Source organism: Pseudopipra pipra, chromosome 2, assembly GCF_036250125.1.
Source record: "Pseudopipra pipra isolate bDixPip1 chromosome 2, bDixPip1.hap1, whole genome shotgun sequence".
Taxonomy (NCBI): Eukaryota; Metazoa; Chordata; class Aves; order Passeriformes; family Pipridae; genus Pseudopipra; species Pseudopipra pipra.
In genome coordinates this window covers 26,083,562-26,098,937 of record NC_087550.1, presented here as the reverse complement: position 1 = coordinate 26,098,937, position 15,376 = coordinate 26,083,562, and the positions used below count along the sequence as shown (strand labels likewise).

Here is a 15,376-nt window from a genome sequence, read left to right as displayed (position 1 = left end):
TTTATATTGGATAATTCAGTTTCAATGCCATATTTTCCCAGATGTTTTAGAGATCTGGGAGAGAGCTCTCCTTTTAAAAACAGCTGTGTCTCCATCTCAGGGCAAGGACAGCTGTCAACACCAGATGTACAATGCAAGATGCAGCAACAATTAGTAACCATTTGCCAGCCAAAGATGAAGGAAGTAGTGTGCGATGGTGATTAGTGAGCAGCCAGGGACAGGGATCATTAAATCAATTAGAGTGCTTGGCAAAAACTCAATGAACAAAATGAAAATACTGTTACATTTTTGGCCACTTCATAATAAGCTTTGCATTTTCTCCCAGGTTGTCTGAGGAGAATCACCACCTTTAATTCCAGGCTGCAAACTAAAGATCCCCAGTTCATAGGCAGGACATACAACAGCAGTGCAAGCTCACTGCAGTAGCTGATGTATGTAGAACAACCAAGGTTTCATAGCTCTATTCAGCCATTTTGCTCTGCCTTGTGTATTGCATCCCTCTCTGCAGACATACCATACTTCCCACGGTTTGCTTTGTGGATATCAAGACTTGCTCTAACCCACCAAGCACTATCGCCCTCTTTCTCCCTCACAAAGTTGGCTGTCCTGGGGAGACCTGTACCCATGGAGTTATTTTCAGCCAGGGTAAAACCAGCTGCAACAGCAAGAGCATTTCATTGCAGTTAAGGATGGTAATTTCCATCTGCAGGGAGCCCTTCCAGTGAGGACAGCATCTCAGCCAGGCTTCACCAGGCATATTGCTGCATTCTTTGCTTCTTTGGTGATGTAAATGTCTATTTCCAACAGCCTTTTCTCCTTCTGTTGGCACCTTGCACGATGTGCATTGCTTTCTTTCCAAAAACTATTTCAATAGGAACTAGTGAATCCTCTTCCTGCATTTGTGAGAAGGCACAATAAACCTCATCACCCTGCTGCAACATCCCCCAGCTATCTGAAGGAGGAAGCGGAGAAAAATCTCCTTTGTTAGCTGTTTTGCTTGGCTCCCTGTACAACTTCTAGGTCACTGTGACAACTTGGAAACCCAGCTTGGGTCTTCTCCCCTGGCATGCCTCTCCCATACATCTACCAAGATCCAGCTAAAGAGTAGTCCTAGTCCCACGGCTCCACTTAAGGCTTCCTAGCCCTACATGATTTTCTTGAAAGAACTGAAGGCCTCAGGAGTTAGGTTGGCTTTCACTCTCTTTTCTTTGAAAGTCCCCTCAACAGCCAGTTTGGAAGTTGATTGGGGAGGCAAGGTAATAGTAAGCATGGGACACTCATGGGCCCTTCCACCAATACTGTAGTACAGGGAGAGCAAATAGATGTCAGTCTTGGGCTGCTTGACTGAATCTAACGTGAGCAAGATGATACGCACAGAAGAGTCCAATAATTTTTCTAATTTGAACCCTTTCAGATGTCTAAGGAAGTGGGCATAAATTTTGCTTTCCAGAAAGCAAGTATCTGGAAGTCTTGTCAAAAGCTCATTAGACTGACAGAGCTTCTCAGGCTCTGGACAACATGGTTTTCCAGGGTTATTTATGAAGAGGGTGTGGTCAGACAAATGCTGGGGCAAGGGAAACCATCAAACTGAACAAGATGTTCTCCTGGCACAATGGGAAACCTGATGCCTCTGTCAAGAGCCAGTGGATAGAACCAACCTTAAACCTGTGCAGAACACCGGCAGGGAGGACTTAATTCCACAGAAGGACAGATTTTCCTGCTTATGGAGTCACTGACGTTTTTCAAGTGTCGCAATATTGCCATGAACCTGCATTTGGTGTCTCTGCTCATTCAACTCCTCTGCAAATTTGGAATACGGAAGTTGTCTGTAACTTCTGCTACATTAACCTGTTGAGACCACTTGGCTTTATCAGTTTTGGCAAACTTACCTGGAGACTTGCAAGGCCTAGGTGCACCTACGCACATCCAGATCAGCAAAACATCAGCTGTCCTCTGAAGCAATTGTTGGTGATGACATATTTTGTGACAGGAAATGATTGCAAAATACTGGGTTCTCTGGATTAAAAGCTTCTGTCCTGCTCAGAAACGTGGATACAACTGGTACATTCTAAACATAGATTCCTTCGGGTTTTGTTCTGGGACAAAAATCAAAACCACTTTTCAGGATTTATTGTTTAATCATTAACGCCTGGGCACTCAGTAAATTTGTTACTGTTACAATCTCTGATTTTCCACTGGAAAAAAAAGCAAAGTTAAAGTTCAACCATTAATATTGAGTTTGCCCATGCCACTCAAACAAGGGGCAAGCCATTACAATATCTCACTAAATTGCTCTGTGGGTAATTGCCCTGGCAATATTAAGGAATTAGATACAAGACTGGTAGATCCATTAATACAGTTTTGATTCACTAGTGCAGTAAAGTTCAAAACAGCCTTGAATGATTGCATCCTTATCAGGCTAGAGGAGGTAGCCCTGTCGCCATGACTATTGGTGGAATGACCCAGCAAGAGCTGCAAGGTAATCAAACAGAAAATATTCCTACTGATCACCCAAAAAGGAAGCAATGGAGAAAGAAAAAGCAGGAGTTCCCTGTGGAGGAACATGTCTATTGGTTCATGTTGGAACAGACCTGTTCAGATTGAAGTTTAAGGAGGTATATGAAATGTAAATAGACAAATGAAAACTCCCAAACAAACAAACAAAAAGCCTCCCCTCCTCTTCTACTGAGCTTCTTAAAGCTTTGTTCTACCCAGAAATTGTACCAATTTTCCAATTCACTGCCACCTTATGGCATTTCAGAGAGACAACACTTCAGTACTTTCTATCAGACACTTCACATTTTCAGGCAGCCTCCCTGGGAACTTGGATGTTACAGAAACAGGGCAGCTGTAAAAGTGCCCCATACATCCAGATTTGGAACAATATTAATGCCTGAGATGCTGGGTTATAACAGCTTGTGAAAACTGATCATCAAAACATCAATTCTATTTATATTTGCAGATTCTAAACAGAGGTCATTTCATCAGCCAAGGGGACAAAATAAATATGGACTTTTCAGTGTTGTCAAAAGAGAATCTTTCAGTCTAAAAAAGCAACCAGCTCACTCATGACTCTCAAAAATGATTTTAATTGTCAGCCAGTCCATTTTTGAAATTGAGGATGAAAGCTTAACAGATCCCCTTATTGTGTGTTTAGGGTTTTTCTGCAAGTAGTCTTAGCTAAGGAAACAATCTATGAAAAGACTAACAGAAATTGGAGATGCTTTATAGTTTCTCATCCCTTCAAATACATAATAATCCTCCTTTAAAGCACACTTGTGTGGTTTCCTGGTGGATGAGAAGATGCTATGACTTGAATGGACAGGCTTTGGAGACTTGGCTGGTTAATTATTACTTGGAAATATGGCCAAGATTGCCTAATACGAAACATTGCAGCTGTGATTTTTGTAATATGCATTCCCCAAATGGATGGATAGATTTGGTATTCAGAAAAGTGTCATTAGCAGCAACCAAGTTGTGGTTTTGATTGGTTTGGTACTGAAGAGGAAAGTGGGTGATTTTAGGGAAGGGCTATACTAGATACAGGAGGACAAGCATGAAGTTGTTTTCCTGAAGTAACCTTGTTCTCTGTAAGTGAATGAAGTTGATTTCCCATTTTTATTATCAGGTTGTAGACTCGTTTCAAAGCTTTAAGGGACATTTTTCAAATGGACACTATCAGTATAAATTATGCATTGGTCTGATTCTTATTTACCACTGTTATGAGTAACAGCAGATGCTAAAAGGCAAAGAGCTCACCCTTCCCCACCTGCTTTTTTTGAGTGCCAACTTTTTTAAGAAACAAAGCTCGGCTGTCTCTTCTAAGTCAGTTCTGCTGTTTACGTAGTTGTTTGAAAGAACTTTGTCAGAAAGTAAGAAAATGTGACTTGTGTTAGTGTTTTGATGCTCAAGGCCAGAAAAAATAATTTCAAGCTCATGACTGGAATGCCTGGTTGTGCATTTCAGGTAGAAGAGAGCTGGCCAGTGCCTGGTTGCATATTTGTCTTTTTTATGTAAGAATGCTCTTCAGGGAACTAACCCAATCTGTAGCCCTAATTTTTAACAACAGCTCTACCAAATAAGAGAGAAAATGTAATTTTCACTGTTGGCAGTTTATTGAAAGTGTGTCTCAGTGGTGTCTCAGAGGGGGGGCCGGAAGGATGAGTATAGTAGGGTGGCTTGGGGTGGCTGCAGTACCACTTTGATGTAGTGACTTCAGACCATCTCTTTTAGCCCCTGTTAGGGAACACCACTCTCACCTGCCAGGTTCCCAGCTGCACAGGTAGGTCATGAAGAATCAAACCATTAATGATTTCATGGTCTTTGTAGTAGGTAAAACCATTCATCATTTAGGAGGCAGGAAAAAAGGCTTCCAGAAAACCAAGCAGCCTGGGGCAAGCAAAATGCTGAACAGGACCATTTTGAGAGATTGTTTTCTGCTTTGGAAAACAGCTCTTAGAAAGGATAAATTTTAGCTGCCTTTGGCCAGGTCTTTGTTTGCTCACATAGCAATGGTGTTCAGAAGGGGGCTAGAAAAAAAGGAAATCTGGCAATATTTTGATGCCTTGGAAAGAGAACAGCAGCTCTTAGTTAGTCTCCAACACTGGCAAAATATGCTTCTGCTAGCCCAAGTTATTTTGTTTGTGGTATAAACTGTTCTGGCAAGAGCACTTTTTCTTTTAATGGCATAAGCAAGTGGTGCTCAATTTTTGCTGAGGTCTGCTGAGTAATTTTACTGAGGTCACAGCATGCAGCAGTTCTCCAGCGCCTGCTTTGCCAGGGCTGAGAACTGGTGCCCCTGGGGATACTTCAGAGAAGCCCTGAAGAAGTACAAGGTCTTCCAGAACCTGGAACTTGGCATGCCTGGGACTCTGGCCAGGGCCAAGCTCAATCTACCCACGGTGGCGGCGAGACCTGGCCATGAGGGTGTTTAGTGGCTCCAATACAAACTGTGTTTGCTGTCAGGAGGTTTCGCTGTTAACAGCTGAATTGGGAGAACTTTCTAAGAGAGCCTTGATCTCCTTTCCCCCGTTTGGCACAGCTTCTGCAGAATCCAGGGGTTGCCATCAATTCCTGTGCCACGTCCATGGCTGTTCCCCCCCAGTCACACCACAGGCCTAAGGGTGACACGAGATCCTGCAAGAAACATGGAGAGGGACTGCTTACAAGGGCGTGTAGCAACAGGACAAGGGGGAATGGCTTCAAACTGAAAGCTAGTAGGTTTAGTTTAGAACTTAGGAAGAAATTTACTGTGAGGGTGGTGAGGCACTAGAACAGGTTGCCCAAAGCAGGTGTGGATGCCCCGTCCCTGGAAGTGTTCAAGGCCAGGTTGGATGAGGCTTGGAGCGAAAGTGTCCCTGCCCGTGGAGCGGGGCTGGAACTGGATGGTCCAACCCATCCTGTGATTCTGCGACAGCACTGTGCGCGTCAGCGCCATTGTCTTTCACAGCTCGACGAAGCAGGACCGCGGCACCTCGGTGCCCGACGGATTTTAGGCACAACTCCCGCCGCTCTGGGGCTCCCTTCGCGCCGCCCCAGGCGCGCTCCCGGCGGGCCGGCCCGCGAGGTCGCGCCCGAGGGGCGGTGTCCGCTCGCGCTGCCGGCCGCGCATGCGCGGCGCTGCCCCGGCCCCCGCAGAGGTGAGCGGCCGGGGGGAGCGGCCGCGCTCCCGGCGGGAGCGGCCGCGCCCGCGCGCACCGCCATTGGCCCGCGGCGGGCGGCCTCATCGCCGCAAGCCAATCGCCGCGCTCCGCCGCGGGAGCCAATGGCAGCCCGCGGCCGCGCTCCGCCCCGGGCTGCGGCTCGGAGCCGTCCCAGAGACGTGTGACGGAGCCATCGCGGTCGCTCATTGGCTGTCCTGCCCCGGCCCCGCTCGGGTTGGCCCTGCGATAGCCGGAAGGGAGCCCGCCCTGCCATTGGCCGCCCGGCCGCGCTGCTAGGGCGGCGGCGCCGCGCTCCCATTGGCTGTCCGCCCCGCTTCGGGGAGCATCGGCCGCGCCCGCGGCGGCGCCGCGATTGGTCACGACCCGTTACGGGCACTCCCGTAACGGCACCGCGATTGGTCCCGAGCGGGCTCGGGCGTTTCCGTGCGGGCCTCGGGCCGGGGCTCGCGGGCGCGCCGGGGCTGCTCGGCCGGGTATTCACAGACGGCACTTACGGCCGTTCCGCAGCGTGGGGCGGCGGCAGCCACGGGCGGCTGCGCGGCTTTGGCGCACGCACAGAGCGCAGCGGCGGGAGCCCGGCACGCAGCGGAGGCAGCAGCGGGGACAAAGGGACCGATCGGCAGGAACGGGGAGGGGGGCCCGGCGGGAGGCTTCAGCCGGGCGCGCGAGTCCTACGTCCCTTGGGCGCCTCGGGAAGCAGCAGCAGCCGCAGCAGCAGCCGCAGCAGCAACAACCGCCGCCACCGCCAGCGCTCTGAAGCCGGGCTGAAAGACGAGCAGGGAAGCCGCCGCCGCCGTCATGGCCTGTGTCGCCGCCGCCGGTCGCCGCCCGCAGTGCAGCGTGCCCAGCCTGAGCCGCCGCCAGGTGCCCGTGCGGGCGCAATGAGCAGCGTGGCCGCCGGAGCCACCGCCACCACAGCGCCGCACTGAGCAGCAGCGTCAGCGAGCAGCGAGGCCGCCCGGGCCGCCTCACCCCCCTCCGCGCGCTGCGGATCCCGCCGCCGCCGCCGGATCCTATTGCGAGCAGTAGCCTCATCGCCTCCGCTCGGCGGTACCCTCGAGATCCCTCCGCCGGGGGAGAAAAAAATAGTCCCGTTGCCTGCTGCCTCCCTCAGAGGCGAGGGGGAAGGAGAGGAGCGGGGACGGGGGAGGGAAGAGGAGGAAGAAAAAGAAGAAAGGAAAAAAAAAGGAAAGAGATAAAATAAAAGGAGAGAAGCGCGGCGGCGGGATCGGAGGAGCCGGGCCGCGAGCCTCCGCCCCATGTGACTGGCGCCCGGGGTGGGGGCAGCGAGGCCCAGTGAACCCACCTCGCTCGGGAGCGGCGCCGGGGGGAGGCGGCTCTCGGACCCACCGGCGCGGCCGGGAAGGATGGTCGTGTGAGGAGCGGGCGGCGCGAGGAGGAGCAGGAGGAGGCAGGAGAAGAAGCAGCAGCAGCCGCCGGGCGACAGAGACCGAGAGGGGAGGGGGCTTCCCCGGGGGGGGGAAGGGGGGGTCCCGGCGTTTCATGTGGCGCGTCCCGCCCGTCTCCTGCAGCTGAGCGACCGAGGGAGCGGCAGGCGGGCCCGCCGGGGCGAGGCGGAGGGCGAAGGCAGGAAGAGGAGAGAGGTGATCGCCGTCGGGGCAGAGCGGGGGAGACCATGTCCGGGCGGCCCAGGACCACCTCCTTCGCGGAGAGCTGCAAGCCGGTGCAGCAGCCCTCGGCCTTCGGCAGCATGAAAGTCAGCCGTGAGTATCGTGCCCCCCTCGGATCGGGCGGCGAGGGCCGCAGGGGCTCCCCCCGCCCTTCGCCCGGGCGGGGAGCGGCGAAGGGAGCCCGGCCCCAGCCCCGGCGGCTCCTTTCTCTCCCCTTCCCCCCCCATTAACCTTGAATAGGCGCACGCCGCCGCTCCGTGCGGGGCCTGCTGGACGGAAAATCCCGGTGGGTTTGTCCTCGTCCTTAGCTCCTGGTCGCTGCCAGCGGCCTCTGGCTCGTTAAAAAGCCATTTTTTTACCCCCTTTGTGAAACGGATTGGGAGCTCCGTAGCCTGTATTTCCTTTTTATTCCCCACCACCACCACCACCTCCTCCTTCGAAAGGAGGAAACGAATTGCAGGCACACAGGTATGACCGTGACATTCACGTTCATTATGTGCGCTTTTTTTTTTTTTTTTTTTTTTTTTAAGCTCTCTTGGCTTTGAAGGGGAGAGAGCATGGAAGGTTTTTCCATGCACCCGTAGATCGGGTGTGAGCACCTTTTAGTCCAGCCCATAAAAGAAAAAAAAAAAAAGGGAGGGGGAGGGGATCTTACAAAAGGTGTCTCTAATATCCTCCAGGCTCTGGTAAAATACTCAATAGAAGGGATGGGAAAATGGTTATTTTGAAATAACCAGTCTGTTGGCTTACATGTCGAGCTCGGCGTTCCTTCTCCGATTTTCTGATCAGAGGAATATTTTTAATAATGAGGCCTGTGCTTTATTCTGCACAGGCATGTCAGAAATTGTCCTTAATGTGTGCCCCTCCTTCGTATTTTAGCTGGTGGGGTTAGCTGGTGTATGTGAATTGAAAATATGTATTAAATCTGAACAAATGCACATTGTGAATATAAAAAGGCCCTGTTCTGTGCCGCTAAAGATCGGCTATGTGCTTAGGGAATTTCTTAACTCCGGATTTGAATATGTTCACATTAACAACTGAATTGTTCTTCCGGATTCATATTAACAGTGTAGTTTTCAGAGATACTTTCCTTTTTCTTGCGGAAATGCAGGGTGACATCTTTACGAGACCGGGAATGCTCGACATGCATTGCCATTCGATTGATCTATTTGATACTCGTGTACAGCCACACCTGACATGGCTCTGTGGGAGCATGCCTGCATCTATCACATAGTTTATGCATTTCATGCCAAAGGGCTGTGAGACCGTGAGCTTTTTGACAAGATCAGAAATCTTGATGTTTTTCTGCACTGAAATGTCTTCCACTGCGGTTGAGGCTATGAAGAGAGCATTTGGCTCAGGGGTCTGTAGTCCACCTTGTGTCTGCATGATCAGTGTGCCAGCAGCACTTCAGAAAACATGAGTGCAGTTAACCCATATTAGCAGCATGAGAGCATATGTTTGATCCGCTCCAACATTAGCATTTATTAAGGACTACTGATTTGTACCGGGAAAAAACATTGGTGACTCCATTTTAATTTATTGCTTTACTTTATATGCCTGTGGAATGGAAAGCAGGTCTTGTTGATCAGTATTTCTGCAGGTGGCAAGCGAGACCTCAACCTGTCATGCTCAGCAACTAAATTTGTCTTATTCAGGCACTGCAGTTTGATTCTTGAAAGGTCATTGATGCTTCTTTCCCTTTTATTTGAGGTCAGAGACTACACAGATGTTTGCCTGTGAAGAGGGTGCTAACTGATGCAGACTTACAAGTTTGCAAATATGATTCAATCCCAAGTGTATAACACTGAGGGAGAAACAAAGGCCGTAGCATAAAGCGCATGCACTTGTGATAACCCCCCCAGTCGCTCTAGTCATGTGCTCCTGGTCCTTCTGCTGTCTGGAAAAAAATGTCAGAACAAAGCAACAGAACCACACTCAAGGACTCTGTGGGAAATGCAGTTTCTATTTTCAGTTAATCCATCCATGTAAGACAGCCTGGGAAGTTAACTTTTTTTTTCCTTTTTTTTTTTTTATTTTTAAGTGAGAAAAATTTCAAGGTGTCAAAAAAGGTGGTCCTTTGCTGGTTAACAGGAGTCTTGGTAACATCTTGGTAACATGATGTAGCAAGCTATCTATTGACAGATATTAAGTGCTTGTATGGTGAACAGAGAGTTTGGTCGGCTCTTTTGTTTTTGTTTATATATATATGTATATCTACAGATACTCAGTTGTGTTCTGAGCCCCTTTGAGTTAAATCTGGGACAGAAGAGTCCTCATGAAATAGGTAAAAATTGATAGACTGGTATCTTCTGAGTCTCTTGGACATCTTTAGAACCTCTGTCTTGGTGTGGGTCTTTTGCAGGGAGTAGAACCTGACTTGTTTAATGTCAGCCTTTTTGCTTTTATTTGTAAGACGGGAGGAGCACTGAAATCAAATGATGAAGTCACTCCTGCTCTGGTGTCTCTGCAGCTATTGCTTGTCCTGGCTGAGCGCTACAACAGTTACCTAGGAAGGATGGATTCAGGGGATGAGAAAGGGATTGATAAAATGCTGGAAGGAGGGTTCACTGTTCCTTGTGTTAGCTGGGAGGAGCACTACTAGAACCGTGCTGCCATGGCCCTTCTCTCCAAGGTATATGGGGGAGAAAGGGTGAGCAAGGATTTTTCATCTCTTTGCTGTGTAATTTATTGGATTTATGAAACTTCATTCTCAGAAGTTGGTAAGAACACATGAGCCTAAAAGGGAAGGATGGGAGATTACCAACAGCTGCTTGTCCTTTGACTGTTGGGAAAGATGACTTCTCGTGTATTGCTCTCATTGCTCTGTAAGGGGTGTTACAAAGGTTTTAGCATCCCCACAACAGTAGGAACCCTATGGCCTTCATGTATCTCTTTCATCCACCTTCTGAAATCTGACTATTTTTATTTCTCTATTTATAGAGAATCCACCATATGGATTTTTACATTGAAGTCGTTCTCAAATAGGGTATTCTTTGTGCGGGTCAGTGTTGCTGGTTTGTAGGCTTTACAGGAACAAAAAAAAAGTGTGTGTGTTCCTTGTGTTGAGCCTATCCTTCAAAAGGAGGGAGCTGAACTTGCAGTTCTCCACTTGCTGATACTATCAACCTGCTCCATGTAGTGTGAGAAGAGATATGAGCTGGAAGCTTTCTTTTGTTCTTCACCTAGTTGCTCTTGCATTACTTCCAGATGTACCTTGTTTCTCAGATGGGACAAAAATAATCCTGAAATATAAGGGGTAGTCATGCAACACATAACCAAAAATATCTGTATAAAAATAGAAGTCTCAAAGTTTGCAGTTTAAGAATTTTCATTTAATGACTGTAGAATTGATTTTTTTTTTCCTTCCTTGAACTTCTGGAAAATAAGTGTTTCAAGTAACACCAAGTCCTTGTAGACAGCAGTACTTATTATAACTGTAGCCAATTATCTTGATGGTCTGCAGTAAATAATGTCTTGGCTAACACTTGCCATGAGAGTTTTTTGCTCCATGTGTGACTGTCATGTCTCTGTAATTGGTTCTGCAGAATTTGTTGACTTGGAGGGTGAGGGAGGCAATTTTATTTGCTTTAGCTAGTTCTGATGTTGAACACATACTCTTTGTTGCAAAATCTAAAGGACAATCTTGTAATAATTCATTTTGGACTCTGTGGAAGAATGTTACAGTGGTGCCAAACTTGGGCTTCGTTGTTTTTCTTTTCTTCTTAGATTCACTGGGGTTTTTTTGTACTGTAAAATCTCCTGAAAGCACAATAGCTTGGTAAACCTATATTGCTGTGTACTGTTCACTCGTGGTACTGCTGCTGGCATTTGAGCATGATAGCTGTTTAAAAGTAGTTCATGAAGGAATAAAATCTATGAGTTTGTTCTCTCTTAGTTGCTATTCCACAAGCCAGTACATAAAAGTGACTGCTTTTTAGGTAGCCTGTGGTGTCTAGGTGACAGTTGAGTTTAATACCGCGTGGTGTCCAGGTAGGTGTGTGGGAAGAGCCTTGGAAAAGAGCACCCTGGGCCCCTTCGGGGAGAAGGAACGAGTGGGGTTGTTGAAACAGGCGAAATGATCGAGATAATACCACCTGGTGTTTCTCAACCCAGTTAGGGTAGGGCCCTCTCTATTGCTTTGATAGCAGTTTCTGCCTAATTGGTTTCTGAAACTGAAAGCCGCCCATCCTGCTTTCCTTGCTGGAGAGAGGAAGATCCCTCCCTTCCAGAAGCCTGCTGAGCGGTATGTGTCTGGCCCTTGCTGATCCTAGCCCTGTCCAGCTTTCTGACTGCTGCTGGGTGAACAGCTTTCCTCATGCCTAGACTGGAAAAAATTGCACCAATGGGGTCAGCAAATGAACACGTGTGCGGGAGTGAGAAGTGTTTCGTGCTATAGTGTCCCAAAGTCGTGCCTTGCAGTCTGAAAAGGAATAGAACAACTGTCTGCTGTGCTTAATTCTAATGCTGCCAAACTATTTGCTCTTTATTCATGCCATTAGGTAGTTGAGCAGAAAAACAACTAATTAAAAGAGCGAGGCCTGCCAGTGGAACCTATCAAATGATAGTTTGACTAATTATTGTGCTGTGTCCTCCATGTCTTATTTTTGTATGTTGTTTTTGTTTTGTTTTTCTTTTTTTTTTTTTTTTTCCTTTTAAGACATACTGGAGATTATCCTAAACCTTTTTCTTTTCATTCCATCTCTGTTCTGCACATCTCCTCTTCTCTACACTGTTTCTTGTAGGTGATCCTCTGTTGTATTAGCACTTGATTCACCTTTTGTGTTTCTTAGCAATATTGTAGCCATCTTGTTCACCTGTTAATACATCTGTGGAAACCCATATGGCTTATGGAGTATATTCCTTGCCTGTATGAGTCCTGGCTCTGGAAGTTGTATCACTTTGTCTGTTAACTTGACATAGGGTCTTATAGGTATCACAAAGTAGTAGAGGGGACATAAAGAAAGTAGCAATTCTTTGACATATATTGCTGAAGACCACCCCACAGACTGAAGGGTTTCCCTCTACTGCCCCAAAAGAGTTCTTTCATTTTCATGTGTTCTGTCTTTAAGAGGTATTTTAGTTAGAACATAAAGGATTTTTCCTTTATTGGTGTCAAGTTTACTCACTACAGGTCTTCATAATGATACAAATCTCTGGAATATGGGCTGTTGATGTTCCCTGACCCCATGCTCTCCCTCAAAGTGGATGGATGGGTGATGTAAGGAAGATCCTGAAAGCCCATAGGGTATCTGTATCTCAAAAAGCTTGCAGTTAAAGCTTTGTGCTGTGACCAGCTCTAGCATTTTCTGAAATGAATTAATGCTAAACCCCTTAGTTATTTGAATGCATGAGCTAATAATGTGCAAGGTGATTGGAGAGCACTTGGAGCCTTTTGATTCAAACTGTTGGAATATTTTTATTTTAAATGACTTTGAGTCCTGTTTTAAACTGAAAAGTCTGTTACCTTTGAGTTTCCAGAAATTTCTGTAGAAGACTTAAGTCTTGAACATTTTTCTGGAGTTCTCTCCCTTTTGATTTTGTTAAAAAAATTTAACTTTATTCTGAGGACTTTTAGTCACCCATAACTAGTGTGGGAAGTGCTAAAGTGGCTGTCTCCTGCAGTAGCTATATGGCTGGTGCAGTTACTTGGCTGCTTTCTGAATTTAACGAGCATCAGCCCGGTGCAGCCTTGAAAGACAAACAAAACTTTTGAAGTCAAGCAACTGGGGAAAGGAGATTATCGGAAGTCTGAATGCCTCGCAAAACAGCTCTCCACTTTTTTCTTTGACCCAAGTCCATGTGAAATCCAAAAATTTGTCTTTGCTGAACTTTTTTCAGTAAGCTGCACAAGTAGGTGCTCTTCTATTTACGTATGTTGAAAATAAATGCTAATTACAGCTTTTACAAGAAAAAGTACTCCCTCAGCCATAAAGGCTCAAACCCATAGCGTGCTCTACAGGTCAGACCTCCTCTCTTCAGATGCAAAACCAGGAACCCCCTTGTCACTTCTCATCTTATGGGGGTTGTTGCCAAAGTGCTGTATACTACCACTGGGAGAGGTGTAGGTTTGGAGACATAATCCCACTTTGTATTTTTGAATTGATTTAAAGTGTAACCGTTGGAGTGCATTGTAGCTGTCTGGTCTTGAGGTGAGAAAGGTGTGAGACGAGGTAGCAAAATACAGGTCTGTGAGAAATGGCTTCAGCATCATAGTCATGCTCAGGCAAGTGTTCCTGGTCAGTGCTGCTGTATCTCATCAGACAGAAGCCTAAAATTAATCTCTACCTGAAGCTTTACAAACTGGATTTGGATAACAACTATTTACTTTCACCCAATCTTCAGAATCCCTCCTGCTCCTGTAGGTGCCAGCTTACCATTCCGTAGAGAGAGGGTCAGTTATTTAGGTGCAGTCCATGAGAACAGTATGTTTGACTCAGTCCTATATTTTCTAACAGTGCTGCTGTGTGATGTTTTGTCAGGGCAGTAGAAGAGGTAAGATGATGGTATTTCAAGAGAAATACATGTTGGAGACCGTACTGAAAGCACTGCTATATATCTCTGAGAATTGTCAAAAGGATGGATGCCCAGAAGTCATACTGCTGTGCCTCTAAAAGAAGTGGACAGTGATTTTTCTTGTGTGATCAGTGCTATCAAAGAATCTTTTCATTAGGTGCTCTTGCCACAGATGACTTGTCTGTTGTTCGGAAAAGGAAATAAAGCAAAGCAGTTCACTCTGTACTTTTATCTCTTGCAGACGGGAAGTAGATCTAAGCATTTAAGGCAGTTTGTGTTCTCACCTAGTCTGTCTTATAATGGAAGAAAGGAAAATGGTAAGATAGGTTGTCAATGTCAAGCACTGAGGGCTTTTTTTTTTTTTTTAACAAAAGCCATGCAGCAATAGCTCCTTCTGAAGGGATGGCTCCAGTCCTTGCCAGGAGCATTGCTACTTCTCCATGGCAGCAGATCCTGCATTTTCTGGCTTAGCCTCATCAGTTGAGGAAGGGGCATTTAAATGTGTATCAGTGCTTCCTGCACAGGCACTTGACTAGTCAGTTGACTGAATGAAAGTGGGTTGCCAGGTGTCTTCCATGCGGATTAATTTCTTGATGATTTGCCAGGTTTCTCTGTGGTTAATATGGAGTCAGTTTACTTGAAGGAAAAACGCTGTGGGCCAGCAGTGGGCCTTGGTGCCTGCCACAGGAAATTTGCTTCAGCTTGCATGTAAGAACTTAAAGCTGAGAAAAATACAGCTTTATAGTTTTGTAATAGGTCCGAATGGGGCTGAGTGTCTCTTGCTTTTTAGGGTGTAATGATCAATGTAGCCACGTTGAAAGTATTTTTGTGTCTGAAAAGTGTCTCTTACAGATGACATATCACAGGAACGTGTCGTGGTTACAGTTACGTTGCTCGATGTGTCTCTTCAGGCAGTTGGACTACTAACACGTTTCTTCAAATATGCCCAAGTGCCTGACAGTAGATGATCAGTAGATCTCTTGTTAGGACCAAAGTGAAAAGGGAAGATGTTTCTCATTGCCACCATTGTATAAATAATGCTGTGGAGGGTGTATGGGGCTTAAAAATATTGTCCCTGCACTGTGCTGCTCTCTATGCATGAGGATAAGTGTTTGTGTAGTGGCAAAAATTGGCAGTCTTTTGGGTCAGAGCACTTAGAAGGAGAAAAGTTGGGTGTTGGCTCTGAAGTTGTAACCAGAAGGGAAGTAGCAGCTGAATTTTTCCAGCCAAGGCAGACGTCTTACAGCCACATCATCTCTCCTGACTTTTTTAGTAGGAGTATAATTCTTGTCGGCTACAAGCCCTGTAGTTCAAAGTAATATCTTTTGCCAGGAATGCGGGCAATTGTTTAGTTTTCAGACAGGCCAAGAATATGTTTTGCAGAAAGATAAACTGTGACTGTTGCTGCGAGGAAGAATTTGATTTTTCTTGCAGTGTAGAAAGAGGAAAACTATTTAGTCACAGTTGATAGTGCCAATCTGTTTTCTTGAATTGCACCCTGCTGTAAACAGTTACGTAGAACATATAATGCCATTTGTACCTCATCTCATCTGCTTAGTTTGTTTT

At 46.7% G+C, this 15,376-nt stretch overlaps 1 protein-coding gene across 2 annotated transcripts in view; it reads left to right on the top strand.

Annotated features, from left to right (window-relative positions):
* The first annotated feature begins 7,255 nt into the window (after positions 1–7,255).
* GSK3B (glycogen synthase kinase 3 beta) overlaps positions 7,256–15,376 on the top strand; it is a 155,257-nt gene continuing 147,136 nt past the window's right edge. For both annotated transcript variants that reach the window (XM_064644465.1, XM_064644464.1), the window contains exon 1: positions 7,256–7,387. In XM_064644465.1, coding sequence (XP_064500535.1) covers positions 7,300–7,387 — 88 coding nt within the window. In that variant the 5' untranslated portion in view covers positions 7,256–7,299. The remainder of the gene's footprint in view (positions 7,388–15,376) is intronic.